Source organism: Ctenopharyngodon idella, chromosome 18 (assembly GCF_019924925.1).
Source record: "Ctenopharyngodon idella isolate HZGC_01 chromosome 18, HZGC01, whole genome shotgun sequence".
Taxonomy (NCBI): Eukaryota; Metazoa; Chordata; class Actinopteri; order Cypriniformes; family Xenocyprididae; genus Ctenopharyngodon; species Ctenopharyngodon idella.
The window spans coordinates 33,354,959-33,379,035 of NC_067237.1; the positions used below are offsets into that span (position 1 = coordinate 33,354,959).

At 37.0% G+C, this 24,077-nt stretch overlaps 1 protein-coding gene across 1 annotated transcript; it reads right to left on the bottom strand.

The window, feature by feature from the left end:
* Positions 1-672: 672 nt before the first annotated feature.
* On the bottom strand, positions 673-24,050 carry rab27a (RAB27A, member RAS oncogene family). The gene is made up of 6 exons (XM_051869809.1): positions 23,797-24,050; positions 10,899-11,071; positions 6,858-6,943; positions 6,606-6,709; positions 5,940-6,063; positions 673-2,204 (listed from the first exon to the last, which is right to left on the bottom strand). Exons 2-6 carry the CDS (start codon positions 11,049-11,051, stop codon positions 2,003-2,005), a joined length of 669 nt encoding a protein of 222 aa, XP_051725769.1. The 5' UTR covers positions 11,052-11,071; positions 23,797-24,050; the 3' UTR covers positions 673-2,002.
* Positions 24,051-24,077: the final 27 nt, after the last annotated feature.

Genomic DNA, 24,077 nt, shown 5'->3' on the forward strand with positions numbered 1-24,077 from the left:
GAAAGCGATAATACCAATTTATTAGACCTGTATAAGAAGAAAAAATGAAATAATTCAAATATTGATCAGAAATTCAGAAAAGTAAACACTTTAAGCCAGCTGTACAATTTTGGCCACGATTTGGTCATCTGAGGAAAAAAAAACACTCTCAATGGCTCTGAACTCACCCTTCTGTTGTCAGCTGATAAAGGAGCAAGCATTCTGATTTGTTGTGTTGTTAGAATCAGCTTTTGTTTTGACTGGAAAGTTTCCTTAATGATCGCCGCTCATATACAGTAGATAACACTTTAGAACCTAATTCTATTCCCAGCATATTTTTATACCCTAAAATTTATAATCGTATAAATATATTGATTGCAAAGGCTAAAAATCGGCCCCGACAATCTATAAAATAGTTTAATAGTGTAAAATGGTTTAAATGCCGTATCCAGCACTCTGTGGCTGGTTTTCTTTCTACTTCAGGTTTTCTTTGATGGAGGCAGCAGCTAGATTGTAATCGCATTGCCAAACTAAAAACAGAAGCTCTTTATGAGGCAACCAATGTCTTAAGCAAAAATGCAAAACAAGACCAGGGCTAATTTGTGGGTCTGTGCTGCAATTTCAGATTTCATCAGACAAGGATACAGATTATCACTATTAATGCATTTCAAAAGGGTGCATATGACAACATCATAACAATAAATAAAATATATTTATTTTCTCAAACAGAGTTTCAGTATTTGGCACAAAAGACAGTGTTTGGCAATGATACAGTGTTACAGGCACTACAGTAAAATAAAGCACTTTGGAAATTATTCTGTAAACGAAACCAAAATGTCCACAGAAGATTAAGAAACATTCACTCAGAATTCTTTTGTTTTACTTTTGTGAAGTGGAGGGACTGTAAAGAGATAAGATGAACAGAATCTACTGGCGCTTTGCAACCCCTTTTTGAGAAATAAAATATGAACTTTAACCATAATTTACAGTATAAATGTGGATATTTAATCTAAACATTCCAAATCAAATCCCGTGATTAAATAGCAGTAAAGTTACATGAACCAGAGTCCAGAAATACAGAAAAACCACAACCAACACCTGGTCAATGTCTTAACAAATATACAATATAAATCGACTACTAATCTAAATATGAATACGATGACATCTAAATACTTGTTTTATTTGTCTGACACATCTACATGACTAGAGATAACATAGTAACACGTTTAAAAGTGTGAAGTTCTACAAACTTGTTAAAAAGTGGCATTGAAGGGAGTGCGATTCACCATCAGTCCACTAGAGAGGGACAACCAGCACAAATTATTTAAGGAACAGTTCACCAAAAAAAATGACAATCTTGTCATAATTTACTCACCCTCATCATTTTAAGTTTATATGATGTTTTTCTTATTTTTCATTTAAAAAAAAAAGTGGGTTTCAAATAACATGGGAGGTGAGATAATAATGACAAAACTGTCATTTTGAACTTTTTTTAAATATATATTTTAAATATGTTTATATTTCAGTGATTTTGAGATGTGAGGTTCTCATTAAGAAATCACAAACCTCATTTTCTAACAACTGTGTCACACAGTATTGGAATCAGAGAAATGCACTGATGTCCACTGCATGCATTTAGTCCAGATTGTTTTAACAGTAACTGCACTAACAGTGAAAGGCACAGCGAGAGAAATCAAGCCCTTGATACACATCTAGTCTGATGCATTAAGGGTTCTGAATGAAGGATTTGTTGTAAAGTGCTCTCAAAACGTGGAGACTGGTAACCAGCTGAAAGTACCAGCCTTGATAATCTAGGTGGCTTTAGTCCATTCGTTCTGAGAAAAACTAAGTGAGGATGTGGCAACCCCTGGTTTAATGCAGCGCAGGGTCTCTGATCCTCTACAGCCACTGAATTAAACTGAAATGAATACGAATAATGAAAAAGATCAGAGAGCCTTCACTGTGTCTTGAAGCAGAGGCCACACAGGGAGGATTATTACTGTAAAGTGGCAGAAACGTGGAATTAGCAGGCACACTTGCTCTGGTCTGTGTCCCGCGGCTCTGCCAGGTCGTTGGTGCTGTGACCGTTGGTTCGAACGGTTCCGTCAGGTATCCAGGATTTGTCCACGCATCGCTCCATGCGCTTCATGATCAAATCCAGCAGAACCTCCACGGCATGGCTCACGTTCTCACCGTTGGCAGCGCTTGTCTCAAAGTATGGGACACTGAAAGAAGAAGACAAATAAAACAGATTTCAATTACAATTCCAACTTGTAGTTGCTAGTTTGGCACTAGCATGTTGCTAAGCTACAGATATAGCATATACTACATTAAAATATTTAAAAATATATATTATAATGTAGTATAACTTTTTTAAATGTTTTTGAAAGAAGTCTCTTATGCTTGTCAAGGCTGCATTTATTTGATCAAAAATACAGTGAAAACAGTAATATTGTGAAATGTTTTTATAATTTAAAATAACTGCTTTCTATTTGAATATATTTTCTAATGAATTTAGCTTTAAGGGTTAGTTCACCCAAAAATGAAATTTCTGTCATAAAGTACTCACCCTCGTGTTGTCCCAAATCCGTAAGACCTTTGTTTGTCTTCGGGACACAAATTAAGATATTTTTGATGAAATCTGATTCACACATAGGCAGCAATGACATTGCACCTTTTGAGGTCCAGAAAGGTACTAAAGACATCGTTAAAACCATCGACGTGACTGCAGTGGTTCAACCTTAATATTATGGAGCAGTGAGAATACTTTTTTTTTATTTTATGAAGCAGCAAGAATCACACGCACACGTTGCGCTGCTCTTGTGACCAGAGCCGGCCAATACTGAGCCGCCGTTCGGATGTAAACACAGACGAATTTGTTGTTTGTTTTTGCGCACAAAAAGTATTCTCATCACTTCATAATATTAAGGTTGAACCACTGTAGACACGTTGACGGTTTTAACGATGTCTTTAGTACCTTTCTGGACCTCAAATCAGCAATGTTGTTGCTGCCTATGTGTGGATCAGATACCCTCAGATTTCATCAAAAATATCTTAATTTGTGTTCTGAAGACAAACGAAGGTCTTATGGGTTTGGGACGACATGAGGGTGAGTACTTAAAGTGCCCCTATTATTCCTTTTTTAAGGTTCCTAATATTGTTTTGGGAGTCTCCTACGACAGGTTTACATTCATGCGAGGTCAAAAAACACTTTAGTTTTCTCATAATATACATTTAATTTCACCTCAGTTCTCAATGATTTGTAAACGATTCGTTAGAAGCAGTTTGAAGAATCAGTCTCTCTATACCCCTCCTTTCCGTGAGCCTACACTGCTCTGATTGGAGCAGTGTAGGCTCCTTTCCTTTGTGATTAGTCTACTGTGCACACCGAGCACCCATTGCCTTAACTGAATGACAGCTATCAATTCGCAAGACATTGTATACCATGTATGGACAGAAAAGATAGCATTGATTTTACCGTATCAATTTGAGCCAGAGTCCAATGATGAAACGTCTGAAGTAGTCGATCAATCAGAAATTGATTTTCAATCATGACTGGAGTAGAACGTTTCTCTGTGGTAAGTGTCACCTTAGTTTGCATTATTTATTAGACGTGATAGCAGTGTCTCTGTTATACTTTATATAGGTACACCTGTGGGGACTGTATCAGAACGCCAAGCGAAGCTGAAAACCTCTTAACATAAGATAAACATTTAGGCCAGATGTGTACACAGACTTTTTCGTCATAACTATTAACAAAGTAAAAAATGGCTATATCATTGTTTGACATTACAATAGGTGAGAGAATACTTCAACTAGTTAGCGTGGACTAGCATCTTAACATCCTATTACAATACAGATAGAGCTCCACTTTATTGTAATAATAAAAACGCAGAGGAAAAAAACAGTTACAGTTATGTAAGCGAACCCGGCCCACAGTTATGTTGTAAACTCCCACGTTAGCAGAGTCGTAGAGCAAAAAAGGATTGAGAACCACTGCAGTGATAGATTCAGATGTCTCTATTGTTTGTACAAAGACAAGCCTGGGAGGAGTTTAGTTGTGAGAATCAGTCAACAGAATTGATGATCACTCTGATAACATCACTGCAAACTCACATCACTGTTAAATAGTTGCTTGATCTCACGAGACCGAACATGATGTAACCACTATAGCCTGTTCCAATTAAAGGGTTAGTTCACCCAAAAATGAAATTTCTATCATTGCCCTCATGTAGTTCCAACCCTGTAAGACCTCAGGTTCATTTCGGAACACAAATTAAGATATTTTGATGAAATCTGAGATGTTTTTTTTATCCTCCATTGACAGCAAAGCAATTACCACTGTCAAGGCCCAGAAAGATAGTAAAGACATCTTTAAAATAGTCCATGTGACTATAGTGGTTTATCCTTAATTTTATAAAGCGACGAGAATCTCTTCCGTGTGGGACTCCGACACGCGTTCACGAGAATGCCACGAAGCATGCATGTGGTGCTGACGCAGGATCCGGCGTTCTGACATCTAACCCGGAAGCTTTCTCCTCTGTGAGAAGACGACACACGGTGTATATAAATTTCTATGTAAATATGTCTGCAGAATTCGACATAGAGGAGAAAGCTTCTCTCTTCTCTTCTCTTTTCTTCTCTCGAATATATATATATATCATATATATATTTCAGTAGTAGTACACCGCATTGCCTGCGGGATGGAGAAATGCGTTATGCAAACTGCATTCAGCCAAAATTTTTAGGCCTTGTTTTTCACCACTATCATAATTTCTTTAGTGAATCGGGTACTAAAACAAAAAGTATATATATAAAAAAGCAGCACAATCAGTGGGCATAATTCACTTTATGATGATGATGATGATGATTTCATCATCTTGTCTTCATTATTACCTGGCAAATGCCTATAACGTTTTAACTTCAAAAAGGTAAAAGCTCTCCATTATGAGCCGATGATTATAAATTCTTGCATTATTCATCTTAATAGTAGGTAAACTGCTGCAGTTTAGTTAGATTAGACCGTCATCAAAATAATTATTAGCCTTACCATAAACCCAAAGGAAAAACCAATCCCTTTTTCTCCAGGATAGACACTTTTTTTGAATACTTATGTTTTGTGTGTGTATAACAGACAACGCAATGAAGTCAGTACATCTAAAAATGTCAAAAGAGGGATTGAATCAAGACTGACAAGTTTAACAAGCGACTCTGAAGGTTTACACATAACTTCATGCAAAATTGTACTGAACATAATTAAGAGCAATGAAAATCTAATTTTCCTGATACCTAAAATCTGTTCATGAGGCCAAAACATTCTCAGATGCCTTCTGTAGTAATACCGAGCATTACTCTGCATTTGCTAAGTGCTTGTCTAAACTGAAGACTCCTCACATTAACACAGTAAATATTAGCCTTTCGGTATACCGCCATCTTAACATGTCACATTTAACAAGAGCAGCCCTCATCTTAGGCAAACACGGTACAGACACGGCCCTTAAAACAAACATCCTTGCAGTCGCCCGCACCCTGTAAACACGTATGAAGACCTACATTGAGATACAACTTGAACACACCAGCAAGTCATCTCACATGTCACATTACTGCACGCCTGGGAATTCTCACATTTCTACACCTTTATCAGACAAACCCGTACAACTTCCCTAGTGCTTCATGTAATTTTATTTCCACAATCAAATTAGTACGTGATGACCTTGTAACTAGCTCGCCAGAAGCCTTGGTCCGGCACCACTGCATCCGGATACTATGAAACCTAAATGCTTTCAATCAAAAGAACATTCCACATGTGAGCAGTGAAGCATTTCTGTCCTAAAGTCCAGTCCATAACAAAAAACTATTGATTTTCGAAGCAGACAAGGTCATGTGTGACATCACATTCAGACACAGATACAGGGCAAGTCTTTTCAGATCTGATGGATCAAGTGAATGTGGTGTCTCACCCATATTTCTCAGCCAGTTCTCGTGCATTGTCCGCTTTCACTGCACGCTGGTCCCCCAGGTCTGATTTGTTTCCACACAAGACGATGTCAGGATTCTCGCAGTACGCATGTGTCTGCAGCTGACCTGCACAAGACATCACAGGAGTTAATTATTAAATAGTTATTATTTGAAAATTATTTATAATAATAATAATGATGATAATAACCAGCAACTAGTAATTATTATTATCATTATTATTATTATTAGATGGCCAATCACTATAAGCTTGTAGTTAAAATAAATACAATTTACAAAATTGTATACAAAATATTTATATAAAAATATTTCAATAATTTATTATTGTTAGAGGATGGGCAACCACTATAAGCTGTGAGTTAATACAATTAATCAAATTATATTAAATATTTAAAAAAACAAAACAAAAAAAACAATTACATAAGCTTCTAGTTAAAAATTAAAATAAATACAAAATTTTTGGGAGGATAATTTGTGCAAAAATAAACAATTTATGAAGAAACTGTATGTAGCTACTCTTTAAATGTGGTAACAGAGAAATTCAAAAATGTAATTGTATTAAAACAAGATAAGGTCTGCGGTGTGTATATGAATCCGTCTCATGTGTTTGTTTCAGTGAGTTTGGACTCAGTAAGATATGAAGGACTTACTCATCCAGTTCCGCACATTAAGGAAGCTCTGCTCGTTCGTGAGGTCAAAGAGCAACAGGAAGCCCATGGCATCCCTGAAGAACGCTGTGGTCAGACTCCGGAATCTGCATGAATATTTAGAGGTGAAGAAATGAGTCACACAACAGTGAAAAAACATCCAGAACATCAAATAAAACCTCTTTGACTCATATTTTATTTCTTTCATTGAGTGTATGTTAGAAAGTAAAGCAAAAGTACTGATTTGCATCTCACCTCTCCTGTCCGGCCGTATCCCACAGCTGAATGTGGATCCTCTGACCTCTCCCGGCTGTTCCATCAGGACCGTTGGATTTGTACACCTTATTTAGAGACCCGTAGGAGACTACATTAGTGCATAATAGTGCTTAAATATCCTTGCCACTTTGACAAAGATACTATATTCTCTGCAGAAAATGTGAGGTTTGCCAGATGCAAGATATGCTACCACACTGCTACAGTGTTGTGGTGGTTGCCAGGGAATTGCTATGTGGTTGCTGTGGTGTTCGGTGTGTTTTTTAGCATGTCGGTATGCAGTTCCAGGAAACCTGAATTTACTTTTCACTTAGTCAAACACAACCACGAAACGCACACTTGATGATTCAGAGCTGGAAGTGTCTCGTTAGTAGCATAATTGTATGGTCCTAAACGATCAGCATTTGTTTGATGTCTTACGTTTTGAAGTGTTTGTTCTTAAGGAGGGATCCCTGCTCTGTTATGCCATATGAAGCTGGGAGGATCCTGCATTCATCTTTCCTCTAAAACACACAAACAATCTGCTATACTGAATTTATGTTCCGCATCTATACCTGCCATCCCAATTCAGTTTTCTCTAAGCAAATGTTCAGTCAGTTCTTTTTACTATGGCAGTGGTTCTCAAACTTTTTACAGAGGAGTACCCCCTGAAGGGATTACCATACTTCTGCGTACTCTCTCTCTTCCACTTAGACTGCAGTCACACCTTTTCCATTAAGGGACAATATTTGCCCCCTAAATTGATTTTCCAGTGCATATTTTTACCTTTATGAACAACTTTATCAAATAAATAATGTTTTAAATAAAAAAAATGTTCAATAGAGAAATATACAATGATGGTAAAACGAAGTGATACTTTTAAATATTAAACTAAAACCGCCAGTAGGTGGCAGCAAGTCACTGTTTTTATGAGTGAGTCATCGAGTCATTCATTCAGTAACGAAGCAAGTGGCTGTGAATAAATCATTGACTCTCACGATTCGTTCAAAGCCGCAACCGCATGCGTGTGTTAGTTCTGCTGTGGTTTTCATTAGAAATATTTTTTCGTTGCAAAATAGAGTAAATACTGACAGTACTGTGTTTAAAATGTCTGTTTTGTTTTTTGACCTGTTGTATAATAATGTCACGTTTGCAGTCATGTGGATATTTGGGAACAATTGCATTCTTGCTTGTTATCAACATTAAATACAAGAACTCACACTAGGTATGTTTTTGTTTGAGTTTGAGTTTTGAGAAAGCTACAGGCAGGTGAGTTTTTGTCAGGGTTGGAGCTGAACTCTGAGACTGGAGTTTGCCACCCCTGCTCAGTTCCCATAGTACAGTGGTTCTCAAACTGGGGTACGTGAGTTGACAAAAGGGGATACGTGAACAAAATGCTCAGTAGTTCATTTAACTCTACCATACCTTAAAATAATGGGCTATTAACAAAAAAGAATTCATCAACTGAGACATAAACAGAACGCATTTCACAGACATTTGATGATCAAATTGGTGTCAATATCAAAAATAACAGTCAGTATCCTACAGTGCAATCTCATCCTCATGGACTGCATCAGATTTACATGGACATATGGTTACACTTGGTTTGGCACTGCAAGGACGATCAGCTGTCTCCCTGTAGCACTTTTTAGGCATTTTACATTACAGACATTGCAGTTTATTGCTCTGGCCACATCTGCATCCTAACATCCTGTAGTGCATCTTCATGCAGGTCATCAGGGCATCTTTCTCTCCTGGTGTTTTCCAGAGTCTTAAGTCTTTTTAAGCTCTTTTTAAAAGTAGGGTAGGCATTTTCAGAGAGGCTAGCAATAGTAAGCTAGCTTTGAAAACATAAGATCCCACCCTCCCTTCAGAGTGCTCTCCAAAGCCACGCCTCCTCCAAAACATTCCTATAATAATGAACGTAAACAACTCAGAGCGCTGACTTGTACCACCTGACTGCTGCAGATTCATTTCGCCGTTGATTGTGTTGCTATCAGCATTTTTTGCTAAGTTTATATCTGTAAATCAGTAGTTTTACATTTTGACATTGTTTTTAATTTCACTGTATCATTCGCAATGCTTCATGGGATTGTAGTTCTTTCTCTCACTAAAGCTGTTAAGTACACAGTCTTGTACGTTTGTTTTTTTTCTTTGGCTTCTAGGGCTGAGTATTGATACAGATGTCCCGTTTCGATTCCAATTCACAAGAGTTCTCAATTAGATTCAATGAATTCAATTTTCACTGGCTAAAACTACTAACTAATATAAATTTCAAAGATTATTAAAGACAAGTAAACCGTTATTAATAAAAAAAGAACAAATAATCAAACTACAAGCAATAACACAAATGAATAAATGCAATAGAACAAAGATACAAATGAAATAATCAGTGCTTTCAGGTTTTTCAGGTAGGTCTAACAGTAGTTTTCAGGTACAGAAATTGAATAAAGTAATAAAATGTAAAACAACACTGCATATAATCTTCACTGTATAAATTAAATAAAGGTGAACCCTTAAAGTTACAAAAAAGTTATTCAGTCAAGAGCAGTGAGTGATTTCTTTTTTTTGTAGTTTGATTAACATTAAACACAGACAGCAGCAGGAATATTAGGCTGCTGTCACTTTAAGACTAATGCACAGATCCAATATACTGATACACATGCGTTGTCTTTCACTTAAGCCATAACCGACTATGTTTAGTTCCTTCAACTGTTTGGAACGTCTTTCAAGCATAAAGGCGCACCTGCATCCGCCATGTTAAGCATTGAATGAATGACAGGGTCCCCACTTTCACACAAGGTAAATAAGAGGATGACATCTAGTGGAGAAGACTAGTAATAAGATTAACGTCAATCAGATATTATGTTTAATGTTTGCGGAAATATACACGAAAAAAAAAAAAAAAAATCGATTCATGGCTTTTGAGAATCTATATCGAATCGACCACAATTTAAAAAACGATTAATGGAATTTTTTTTTTTTTTTTTGCTCAGCACTATTGGCTTCTAAATCAAGGTTTGTAATGTTGTGATTCCCCTCATAGCTAGTTGGCTTGATTCATGGCTTATAACTCTATTAAAAAATAAAATAAATAAATAAATAAATAAATCAAACTTTTTTAAATATCCCTATGTGAAATATTACTAGGAAGGCTGTTGAAAAAGTTGGCAGCCACTAATGCACTCTTTTTGGTGCATGTCTCTGTGAAATACTGCAGTCAAATATTTCAGTTTAATGACAGTAAAATTAATAATTAAGAGTTTGCTATACAGCTGCTAGATTCAAGTCTTCATATCACGCCACAATCTTTCTTCTCATATTTTTATCTAATAAAATAGCTTCTACTTGAATCAATATTTTATGCCTATGTATTTTATTTGGTAAGAAGTCATGTAATAGGTGGGATAATGTACAGTTTTGTATCTCTGTCTGTCTGTCTATCTGTCTGACATATTTTAAGGTGTGTATCATGAGTTATGTAGACTGCCTCTTGCCGTAGCGTGTTCCCAACAAATTAAGCTGCCTTAGGCATCATATTGCATTCAGGAAAAGCATAATTACTCTGAGAACGTCTGTTTGCTTTCGCAGGAGCGCAGTGTACTGCATGTGTTTTTTCTGCATCTAGTATTCATGACCGTGTTCAGACAAATGTATGTATACCTCTCTGCACCTGAGGCTGCGATTTATACATGAATGGCTGTTTTTAACCTCTAGGCAAGATTCCATGTGCTGAGCTGAACAGAACGATGGGATTTCACAGTTCAGTTAACCCTGGCCGGGACTCCAAAACACTAAACCTCCATTACAAATCAAGCAGGAAACATCTGAACCAATGAGACTGTGAGAAAGGTGTCTCATTTGCATAAAACTATAAATATAACATCATAGTTGAATACTCAAAAATAAGTTAAAATGTCAACATATAATTAGCAATGCATGCATATTTGCATATACACATCGATGAAGGGAATATAAGAAACATCAATAAAACTATGAAAATGTCTTAATGTCATTTCAGTTCCAGTAATAAAAAATACTCACCACTCGTTTTTCTCTGAAGTCTATTCCCACTGTCGTGATGAATTTGGAGTTGAATTTGCCATCTGTGTACTGATATAGGAAGCTGGTCTTTCCCACCCCAGAGTCCCCCAGTGCGAGGAACTTGATGAGGTAATCATAGTCCCCATCGGACATACTGAAAGCTGAACAAGGACCTGCGATGGACAAACACAGAGCAGTGTTATTGTAGTATCATTGATATACAATATCATTAAAAGGTTTGGGGTCAGTAAGCTTTTTGTTAGAAATTAATACTTTTATTCAGCAAGAAAGCATTAATTTGATCAAAAGTGACGGTAAGACATTTATAGTGTTACAAAAGTTTATATTTCAAATAAATGCTGTTCTTTTGAACTTTGAAACTGTGAACTGTAATTAAAATACCCAGATGAAGGTTGGACACTTCATGCACTCAACTGTTGTAGCTTTAATTACGTAGCGGAGGGGGATGGGCTATCAAACTCTGATGCTGGATGAGAAAATAACCTTATAAAACTCATACACTGCACTGTTGAGTACAAAGTGCAAAGTAATATTTAACATAATTTTCCTTTTACAAACCCATTTTACTTTCATAACATAGCAGGATATTCAACAACATTCATGCTGACTTTAGAGTAGAGGTTGACCGATTGATCGATTTTACCAATTAATCGCCACCGACAACCGATTGCTGGAACAATTGGTAATCGGTAAAAATACATATCGATAGTTTTTCCGGGTTGTGTCAGTTACTGGCAATAATAACTAACTGCAGAACCGCAGAACCATGTCACAGCAGTCTGAGGTCAACAGCGCCGGGCCAGCAGTCTCACAACGGTGTCAGGGTGGAGCTTATAGCATCATTAAGGGTAGATTTAGTGGTTGGGTGGGGTTCGCATTCGTTAAGGTTGAGCTTATAGTTATAATGAAGGGTAGGGTTAGTGGTTGGGGCAGGTCATATGATCGTCAGCACTACCCTAACGTCAGGTCTGACGCTGTTGGTCTGGCGCAGTTTTGCAGACTGCTGTAACGTGGTTCTGAAGTTAGATATATCTCATTGTTGGAGCTGCTAAGAAGGGTTCGCTGTCATTATACAGTACGAGAGCGGCCTCTAGAGGCGAGATAAAAACTATCACTGACGCCTGGTGGAGTTTGTTTTGACACGAGACTGCGCTGCACAGAGCGGGACACTTTAGATCCGGATTTAAAACAGACAATAAAACGCTATGTATAAAGTAGACCATACCTGTTTTCATTTCATTATATAGTAATTAATGTTTTGAATAGATGCATGTTTGGATTTATATGAAATGGTAATACTTTACAATAAGAGTCCATTTGTAACATTAACTAAGGTTAATGTATTGTTCATTTTTAATTTCAACATTTACTAATACATTATTAAGTTGTATCTCTTAACATTATTTAATACACTATGAACTAACATGAATGATCAAGGTATAATTAATATATTATTTTTATATTTAAAAAGTACAGTGCATTTTAATGGTTGAGTACTGTTTTCGATTTAAAATAAATAAATATATAAAGTTCAGAATCAGCACTATTTTATGTGTTATATTTGTTTTCATTCAGTCTCTATTTTAAAAACTTTAGGTTGATTAATCAGTTATGGGCCAGTTTGGTCCAACCCAGTTATTGATGGTTATCCTTACTTTAGAGAACCCATTAGTCGACAAAGTCCATCAAGAGACCATCCTTTTTTTAAAGCATTTCGTTCAAAATGAAGAAAGGCAAGTGTTTTCACGTCATTCATTTCACTGTTTTGATGAAACTGCTGATTTAGTAACAGGAAACTAAAATAAGAATTTGAGACAAGTGCAGCATTTTTATTTTTGAACAGTGAATATGCTTCTTAAACCAATTTTATTTGTTATTGGTCATGTGAGTCCATAAATGCTGAAATCCTGGAGCTTAAATGAGGAAAAAGCACCTTCTCACACATGAATGCATCTACACAACAGCTTTTATTTCCACTCACATTTGTCAACTCAAGTTTCTTTTCACTGTTAACAGAGTGGCTTATGACTACAATACCGAGACATCATTCAGTTAAAAGTTGTGTTTCATAATCCATGGTATGCCACACTAGTAACAATCATTATCTGTCACTTTAAGCTTTAAAATGGTCATGCTCTATTTTTAACTATCAGTAAAATATTTTAATGCTTGGTACTGTAGGTTTAATGTGACATTGAAATTACAAGCGCTTCTGTGACAAGAGCTTGTTAAGTCTTATCATATGCTCTCATAATGTGAACAAGTCAACATAAACTGCAGAACTGTGATCTGGTCACTTCATTTAAGTTACACATAACCTCAAAGTTTTGCAAAAGCAAGCCCTGAAAATTAAAGCGTTTACAACACATCAACATCTTTTCTCATAAGATCAATGGACGTTCTTTCTTTGTGAGATGATGTCATGTGTAAGCTTAATTAAAAAGAATTAAGGGTGCTTAAAACCGGTTTCTGTTTCTACAGCACTATGATTTTATAATGTCTTGATACGCATCTTGTCTTGTCATGTCGGCAAACACAACTGAGGAGAGAAAAGGGTCTGTAGGTTTGGCTCAGCTGTAGCCATATGGCGATGGCTTAGCTGTAGCTGTAAAAATGTTCAGTGTGAGTTCCTCAGACCGCATTAAAGCAGATCATATGACTGCAGAAAGAACATAAAAACTCAAACAAACGAGCACATTATTTCACACGGCAGGGCTAAAGACCATCCCGACTGTAAGCTGCTTAGCGTCTGGGGCTGACCCAAGCAATTGGATCCATCCAGCGAGACCACAGGAGACTTTTCTTGGGTTCATCTTTTCTGGCTGATCAGAGAACTGCGCTTGTGTTTCTTTCAGCAGAAAATCTGATGCTATTAAAAACAAAAGTACTTATTTTTAAATGTTTTTTAAATACATATTTGTAAAAGAAATTTCAATTATCTCACCAAAATGTGTGCTCACTCAATGTATTTGTATCTGTAAAACCACATTCTTCCATCTTAAAGGGTTAGTTCACCCAAAAATGAAAATAATGTCATTAATTACTCACCCTCATGTTGTTCTACACCCGTAAGACCTTCGTTCATCTTCGGATTAAATCCTTTGATTAAATCCGATGACTCAGCGAGGCCTGCATCGCCAGCAATGGTACTTCCTCTCTTAAGATCCATAAAGGTACTAAAAACATTTAAAACAGTTCATGTGAGTACATTGGTTCTACCTTAATATTATAAAGCGATGAGAATATTTTTGTGCACCAAAAAAAACAAAATAATGACTTTTTAACAATATCTAATGATGGTCGATTTCAAAACACTGCTTTATGCTTTATGAGCTTTATGAATCGAATCAGTGGTTCGGAGCGTCAAAGTCACGTGACTTCAGCAGTTTGGTGGTTTGACACGCGATCCGAATCACTAATTTGACTCAAAAGATTCATAACGCTCCGGAGCAGTGTTTTGAAATCGGCCATCACTATATATTGTTAAAAAGCCGTTATTTTGTCTTTTTGGCGCACAAAAATTATTCTCGTCGCTTTATAATATTAAGGTAGAACCACTGTACTCACATGAACTAATTAAAATGTTTTTAGTACCTTTATGGATCTTGAGAGAGGAAGTACCATTGCTGTCTATGCAGGCCTCGCTGAGCCATCGGATTTAATCAAAAATATCTTAATTTGTGTTCCGAAGATGAACAAAGGTCTTGCGGGTGTAGAACGACATGAGGGTGAGTAATTAATGACATTATTTTCATTTTTGGGTGAACTAACCCTTTAAAAATATATTTAAAAATGATATAATGAATGACATGCTGTCAATGACAAATGCGGAACAGTTAGTTCATGCGTTCATGACCTCCAGGCTAGATTACTGTAACGCTCTAGTGGGTGGTTGCCCTGCACACTCAATAAATAAACTTATAAAATAAAATAAAATAAAACAAAACTCAGCTGGTCCAAAATGCAGCAGCTAGAGTTCTTACTAGAACCAGGAAGTATGACCATATTAGCCCGGTTCTGTCAACACTGCATTGGCTCCCTATTAAACATTGTATACATTTTAAAATCTTGCTGCTTACTTACAAAGCACTAAATGGTTTAGCTACCCAGTACTTGAGCGAGCACTTAACGCATCATAGTCCTTCATGTCTATTGTGATCTCAAAATTCTGGCCAGTTGATAATACCTAGAATATCAAAATCAACCGCAGGTGGTAGATCCTTTTCCTATTAAGCACCTAAACTTTGGAACAGTCTTCCTAGTATTGTTCGGGAAGCAGACAAACTGTCAGTTTAAATGTAGAAAAAAAAAAAAAAAACACATTTCTTTAACCTGGCATACACAACACATTATCAAATTTTTTTTTTTTTTTTTTTTCAAATCAGTTAAATGATTGTTAGGTTGCATAAATTAGGTCAGCCGGAACCAGGAACACTTCCTATAACACCCAATGTACTTGATACATCAGAAGAAGAATAGCATCTACACTAATATTAGTCTCTCTGTTTATCCCGAGGTTTACCGTAGTCAGCCGGATCCGGGCCATATCCAGATCAGATGGAGGACCTGCGCCTAGACACGACCACAACACATCCCTAAAGTGTCAGCCGAGATAGTGTAAACTTGACTATCCCCTGTTAAGGCCTCAATGACACAACATCCAGTAGCACAGATCCTCAACAGACCCATCTCCATACCGGCGTGATGAACCAGATCTTCAACCAGATGGAACTGGATTAAATATTTTGAAAGTTCCGATCCCAATCTGACTTCTGACCTGTAACGCTGCCTGAATCATAATCATGCACGGTTTGTTTGCTGGCCAAAGGAGAACCGAACCTGGTTTCTCCCAAGGTTTTTTTTTCTCCATTCTGTCACCTGATGGAGTTTGGGTTTCTTGCCACTGTCGCCTTTGGCTTATTAGTTGGGGACACTTATTATTCTTAATATTTTTTATCTGCCTGCTTTGACAACATTGTATGAGAACTGAACTGAGCTGGACGATGACATCATCGTTTTCTCCAGAGCTGCTGTAAATGAACTAAATTAATAACTAATGATTTCTACAACAGAAATGAACCAATACTGAACTTACTTAAGCTGGACAATGACACTATTTTCTTATAGAGCTGTAGACTAGAGCACAGACTAGAGCTATACAGCCAAAATTATGTTCCTGCCATCACTGTAAAGCTGCTTTGAAACAATCTGCATTGTAAAAAGCACTATATAAATAAAGGTGACTTCACTTGACTATTTGTGTTTTTACAATGGGGTAATTTTCAAATTCTATGATAATCTGTGTGGATTAATTTAGGCTTTTCATTCAACATTCATGCTATAATTCAAGTTTGCAGGAATACCCTCTTTTATAATCAAGAACCCTGTGAGAATATGTACAATTATGCGCAATACCTGCAATGAGTTCACTATACTCAAATGGTATCTACAGTCACCAGATCTCAATCCAATAGAGCACCTTTGGGATGTGGTGGAAAGGGAGATTCACATCATGGGCCCTGTCCCAAATGGCACACTTTATATGCACTTATGGTCTTGTGGATTAACAATGGCCACCACATGCACGTGATCATGAAGTCCACATGAGTCCACATGAAGTCCACATGAAGTCCCTTTGCAGTCGATATGCACCTTCCCACACTGATGCAAGCTCCGCAGCAGACTTCTTCCTGACAGCCTTCCTTCTTGCCATTTGGGACAGGACCATGGATGTGCTGCCGACAAATCTGTAGCAAATACGTGATGCTATCATATCAATATGGAGCAAAATCTATGATGAATGTTTCCAGCACCTTGTTGAATCTATGCCACAAAGAATTAAAGCAATTCCGTATGCAAAAGGGGGTCCAACCCGGTACTAGCAAGGTGTACCTAATAAAGTGGCCAGTATATTATATATACTGGACACTTTATTAGGTACACCTTGCTAGTACCGGGTTGGACCCCCTTATTATGCCCCCTTTATTATCCTAATAAAGTGGCCAGTATATTTATATATATATATATATATATATATATATATATATTTATTATACACATACATACATACATACATACAGGTGCTGGTCATATAATTAGAATATCATCAAAAAGTTGATTTATTTCACTAATTCCATTCAAAAAGTGAAACTTGTATATTATATTCATTCATTACACACAGACTGATATATTTCAAATGTTTATTTCTTTTAATTTTGATGATTATAACTGACAACTAAGGAAAATCCCAAATTCAGTATCTCAGAAAATTAGAATATTGTGAAAAGGTTCAATATTGAAGACACCTGGTGCCACACTCTAATCAGCTAATTAACTCAAAACACCTGCAAAGGCCTTTAAATGGTCTCTCAGTCTAGTTCTGTAGGCTACACAATCATGGGGAAGACTGCTGACTTGACAGTTGTCCAAAAGACGACCATTGACACCTTGCACAAGGAGGGCAAGACACAAAAGGTCATTGCAAAAGAGGCTGGCTGTTCACAGAGCTCTGTGTCCAAGCACATTAATAGAGAGGCGAAGGGAAGGAAAAGATGTGGTAGAAAAAAAAAAAAGTGTACAAGCAATAGGGATAACCACAACCTGGAGAGGATTGTGAAACAAAACCCATTCAAAAATGTGGGGGAGATTCACAAAGAGTGGACTGCAGCTGGAGTCAGTGCTTCAAGAACCACTACGCACAGACGTATGCAAGACATGGGTTTCAGTTGTCGCATTCCTTGTGTCAAGCCACTCTTGAACAACAGACAGCGTCAGAAGCGTCTCGCCTGGGCTAAAGACAAAAAGGACTGGACTGCTGCTGAGTGGTCCAAAGTGATGTTCTCTGATGAAAGTAAGTTTTGCATTTCCTTTGGAAATCAGGGTCCCAGAGTCTGGAGGAAGAGAGGAGAGGCACACAATCCACATTGCTTGAGGTCCAGTGTAAAGTTTCCACAGTCAGTGATGGTTTGGGGTGACATGTCATCTGCTGGTGTTGGTCCACTGTGTTTTCTGAGGTCCGAGGTCAACGCAGCCGTATACCAGGAAGTTTTAGAGCACTTCATGCTTCCTGCTGCTGACCAACTTTATGGAGATGCAGATTTCATTTTCCAACAGGACTTGGCACCTGCACACAGTGCCAAAGCTACCAGTACCTGGTTTAAGGACTATGGTATCCCTGTTCTTAATTGGCCAGCAAACTCGCCTGACCTTAACCCCATAGAAAATCTATGGAGTATTGTGAAAAGGAAGATGCGATATGCCAGACCCAACAATGCAGAAGAGCTGAAGGCCACTATCAGAGCAACCTGAGCTCTTATAACACCTGAGCAGTGCCACAGACTGATCGACTCCATGCCACGCCGCATTGCTGCAGTAATTCAGGCAAAAGGAGCCCCAACTAAGTATTGAGTGCTGTACATGCTCATACTTTTCATGTTCATACTTTTCAGTTGGCCAAGATTTCTAAAAATCCTTTCTTTGTATTGGTCTTAAGTAATATTCTAATTTTCTGAGATACTGAATTTGGGATTTTCCTTAGTTGTCAGTTATAATCATCAAAATTAAAAGAAATAAACATTTGAAATATATCAGTCTGTGTAATGAATGAATATAATATACAAGTTTCACTTTTTGAATGGAATTAGTAAAATAAATCAACTTTTTGATGATATTCTAATTATATGACCAGCACCTATATATATATATATATATATATATATATATATATATATATATGATGAAAATTCTCCCAAGCACTAGTCGTACCTGAGGGTATATCAGAGCTTGAGTAAAAGCTGCTTCCTCAAGCCCCTCCACTGCGGACAGAAAGCCAAAATTGTTTAACCTATATGGGCTTATGAGTTTAACAAACAAACTTAAGAAATATTATCATGATACATAGTGTTATCAAAATGCAGTCATCATTTTGCCGAAAAGAACAACATGTTCGGATGTTTTACACACTATTTACACATGGCAGGAAGCAGGTGTAAATTTCTTTTGTACTAACATTTTTAAATTATGAACACTGAAGCTGATGGATAATAACACAGTCCCTTGATTCTGCATGATTCTAGCATTCAAAAAAAGTGCACAAAACAGAATTCATAGAGTTTGCATTGATTTTAGTTGCACAGTGCTTATAAACAAACACAGAATCACACTCTTATGAGGACAAATCTGCTCAACTTTAAGACTCTTACTGTAGAAGGAACATACTAAGATCTGCAACTTTGTTTTTCCATGCTGTAAGTTTCACATATTGACATTTATTATGGCTACAGGAAAACTGATAAATTAGATGGTTAGACACTGTGTTTTCACTGTCTGGAAAGTGCACTGATTTGCGAAAACAAAATGATCTCTATGTGCTATATAAGCATGAACACACAAACCCTGAAGGATCAGTTCTAGACACAAATGTTGAGTGTTCGGCTGCATCATCTGAAATGTCTGTGATGGTCATTCGACACTACTGTATCTTCTGAAGACTGACTGACGCCTTCATTTCAGTTAGACACATCTACACAACACATGTGCTTAAACAATCACTGGCCTTGTGCAACAGCTCAACGAAATGCCTGAGTTTGAGTTGTGCTTCCTGTTTAACCAAAACAGCCCTGATGAAAGCCAGGATAAAGAAAAGGAGAAACAGAGAAGGCGGCTTTTATCAAACATTCCCAGCATAGCACCACCCTGGGATGCACGCCAGTGCTAACGGAGAGAGCTGCGGACCCAGGAACCAAAAACTCTTCTGCATTTCACACCAGAGTTTCTTCACCAGTCAAGCTCTGACAAGTTGTTTTTTTTTTCTTGTCCACTTCCCTCTTTTCGAGCGGTAAGTGCGAAAGATAAAATTACCATGCAGACCTACAGAAGCTAATAACCTTTGACATGACGCAAGAAACATAACAAGAAGACATGTTCTTTGGCCTATTAGACATTCCAAACCAACTACAATCACATTTTAACTATAACCTTTCAGTTTTAGAAGATGTGACAACATAAATATAATGAACTAGTTGAAGTTAAATCTAGGATGTTTTGGATGGTTTCTTTCTGTCTTGCAAGAAAAAAAGTGATCTTTTGGACTGCGTTGAAGTCATGTCAGAAATATCGTATGGTCTTAAGCCTGGGACACACCAAGCCGACTTCAAAGAACTACGGCAACAAAAACCAACGGTGTTGTCGCCTCGCATCGGCTGGAACAAAAAGCTGTGCTTGAACACACAGCACAGACTACAGCCGACTGCAAATGAGCATGTGCGTTCTGCGCCTGCGTGTAAGGAATTAACTGTCTATATGTCAGCAGGTATCAATAGACTATATTCATCATTCAAAAGGAGAAAAAAGGATATACGCAGATATAGGAAACGTAAACAATGCAGCTCTTGCTTACTATTTTGAATATCAGTTATGTTGATAATTTTCTTCATTTTAAGTGGCTCGTGTTGTTATGAAAATATTCGCATTTTGGAATGCTCGGGTAGGATAACATAATATTAGACCAGCCTTCTGTCCGTGCCGTCTTACTTGCTCCCTTTCATCACTTTCGCTTTAATTCTCATGCACTGACTCGTTCACTAAACTGAACATCCAAAAACTAGCCCAACAGATGCTCGCTGACAGCCGACGACCTAACTGCACCCGGCCTTTAAAAATAAAGGTCAATTTTTATTTTTTTTATTTTTTTCTTTCCTCACAGTGATGCCATAGAAGAACCATTTTGGGGTCCACATAGAACCTTTCAGTGAACCGTTCTTAAAAGAACATTTTTATTTTTTCTTAGTGTGAAGAACATTTTAATAATCTAAAGAGCCTTCTTGCAATATAAAGAACCTTTTGTGGAATGGAAAGGTTCCATGGATGTTCTTCATGGATCCATCAATGCCAATTATAGAACCTTTATTTTTAAAAGTGTATTTACAAGTTTAAAGCACATGAACGACACCACAAAGTTGGTATTACGAGGAAACTCTGCATTTTCTGAAGTTTCCAAGTTGAAGGCATGTCAGTTAGAAAACATTGTGGACACAATGGATGCAGCGTCTGTATTAACAGTTAATTTGTTGAAAATAATGTTTTTTTTTATTTACAATAAAATAAGTTGCATCTACAAAATATGGGTAACACACAATAAGATTCCATTTCAATAGTTAACATCAACTAACGGTGAAAATACTTCTAAAGCATTTATAAATCTTAGTTAATGTTAATTTCAGCATTTACTAATACAATGTTAAAATCAAAAGGTGTATCTGTTGATATTATTTTATTCACCTTGTATCGCTGTAGACTAATGTTAAAGATAATAAATACTCATTATTAACGTTAGTTAAAGGGTTAGTTCACCCAAAAATGAAAATAGTGTCATTTATTACTCACTCTCATGCCGTTCCACACCTGTAAGACCTTCATTCATCTTCGGAACACAAATTGAGACATTTTTGGCCGATTTCAAAACACTGCTTCAGGAAGCTTCGGAGCATAATGAATCAGCGTATCGAATCATGATTCGGATCGCATGTCAAACCGGCAAACTGCTGAAATCACGTGACTTTGGCGCTCCGAACCGCTGATTCAATATGCTCCGAAGCTTCCTGAAGCAGTGTTTTAAAATCGGCCATCACTATAAGTCGTTATTTTGTTTTTTTTTGGCGCATCAAAAATATTCTCGTCGCTTTATAATATTAATATTGAACCACTGTACTCACATGAACTGATTTAAATATGTTTTTAGTACCTTTATGGATCTTGAGAGAGGAAATGTCATTGCTCCCTATGTAGGCCTCACGGAGCCATAGGATTTCAACAAAAATATCTCAATTTGCGTTCCAAAGATTAACGAAGGTCTTGCGGGTGTGGAACGGCATGAGAGTGAGTAATAAATGACAGAATTTTCATTTTTGGGTGAACTAACTCTTTAATGCATTAACTAATGGAACCTTATTGCAAAGCGTTACCAAAATACAATAGTTTTGTACAATTACTTATTATACAATTATGTAAAAAAGCAAAAAGCAGAGTTAAAAAGAAAAATCATGCTTTTTTTTTTTGATAGAAAAGGTACACCACCAACTTGCAAAGTGATTTGAACACTCATGCCATAATTACAACTTCCCCATTTGTAAACACAACCTTCCTAGGAGGACTTATATGCACCGTATGGCTCGGGTCCCTCCTTTAATGTGTGTCTGTGGGATATTTTCACCTGTTTTATGGTCCAGCAGATGAAAATGGTGAATCTGATCACTTAGTGAAGTAAGAGCAGCACACTCTCCTCAACAACACACATGATTTGAGAAATCATTCATGTCTGCAACACAAATGCAGCAGGACGATGCACAAGCTCAACTTAAATACTTGTATATATAAGCAATAGTTATGGTGGTGCAGTTTGTACTAATACCACTGAAGCTATCTGGAATTAAATCACAGGAAAATACGTGTCCATTTGGCTGAAAACATTCTTCATTAACTAAATAATGAATTGTATCAATTTTTCTATTGAATAAAAAAGTGTGTGAGTGATTTTTTGCCATAGTAAGTGTAAACAGACACACTTCAGTGCCAATGACTGCTTATATAAAGGCTCTATTTGGTGTTTCAGAAGGATGTGAACTGTAAGATTTAACATCAGGCTTATCTAATAACCATCAGCTGGTGCTCATGTGCTCTTGGCATCCTGTCATGTGACCCTCGATTCCCAGCCCTGCTAAGACCCCACTTAAAAACACACAAGCCAATGTTCTTTTAATTTGCTTTCTCTAGAACAGACAGGAAAAAATGATAAGCCAGTTTAAATGATTTGAGCTTTATGGAAAGTTCTTCTGAGCACAGATTTCTCTTTTGAGATGCTTAAAGGAATGATTTAACCAAAAATGTCTCACTCTTATGTTCCACATTCCAAACATTTTGTCCATGCAACACAAAACAAAATGTTTTGCAGAATGTTCTTACTACATGCAGTGAAAGTGAACGGGGCTGTCAAGCTCTAAAAATACAGTAGTCCGTATGACTTGTGTACTAAATTCCAAGTCTTCTGAAGTTATATGAGAGATTTGTGTGGAAATGACTGTATATTATATTTTTATTTAATATTAATTAAAGTGTCCCTTCCGCTGTAGTTCTCACATTTGTGGACATTCAAATATGGCGCATCATGATGTCTCAAGTCTGATGTAAGTGACATCAACGTAATTGGTTCTTGAATATGTCTGGTGACCAAACATCGAATTTACCATTAAGTTTCACTGTATGGAAAAACTGGACATTTTCCAGGAAAAAAGAAAGAAAGAAATTTGCAGATTTTGAATGACATCAGGGTGAGAAAAGTTCATTTTCGGGGTGAAATAGTCTCAAATTTCAACTTTTACTCGGAATACCATTGTGATCATGGTAAATCAATCCACAGAATAGATCAATTCTGACTGAGTCACAAACATATGTCTTACAGTTGCTCACAGTATTTCACCAGCTAAGCAAGAAAGAATGGAAAATCGATCATTCAGAAGGAAAAATGATCCCTAAACCAAACATTCCTGACAGGTAACCTGATATGGGAGTGAAGCAGTGTATTTTCCCAGGTGAGGCAGGTAAATTCCCAGGACATTTCTTCCTCTCTGAACAGATTATAATTTCAGGTCATAATCATATGAATGTGTTTGAGATGACTATATTTGATCAAGGACACGTGTGTACAGATAATACACAACATACCTAATATATGAGAGCAAACATCATTACATATTGCGTGTTTGTTGAGTCTATACATGAATACAAAACCAAAAGGACAAATTGTACACTTAAACGAGTTGACAAGACATGATCAAACTGTTATCATCACCCTTTGAAGAGTTAAAAACTAACATGTACTTACCAGGACAGTGATCCGAAAGTCTGTTGATCTCGTCGGATTTTAAAAGCTTTTTCGAAAATGTTAAACCAACGGAGAACAAGTACAATTGTGCGATACTTTTGAAGCGATGGACACTTTGTTTCCTAAAGTTGCTCCCACACCCACATGAAGCACCAGTGCGTGTATAAGCGGCCGTGCAGTGACGCAATACTTCCCGTGTACCACCAATCCTACGTGGTCAAGGCTTAGCTCATTATTATTAATTAGGTAGGGCTGACGTTGTTTTGAGACCTTCCTGGAGC

Excerpts from the sequence above, each read along its gene's own strand:
- rab27a (XM_051869809.1), bottom strand. The coding sequence starts at position 11,051 with ATGTCCGATGGGGACTATGATTACCTCATCAAGTTCCTCGCACTGGGG. Across the intron at positions 6,944-10,898 it reads ACTTCAGAGAAAAACGAGTG|GTGTACAAATCCAACGGTCC; the intron begins GTGAGTATTTTT and ends TCTCTAAATAAG. Across the intron at positions 6,064-6,605 it reads TAATGTGCGGAACTGGATGA|GTCAGCTGCAGACACATGCG; the intron begins GTAAGTCCTTCA and ends TGTCTTGTGCAG.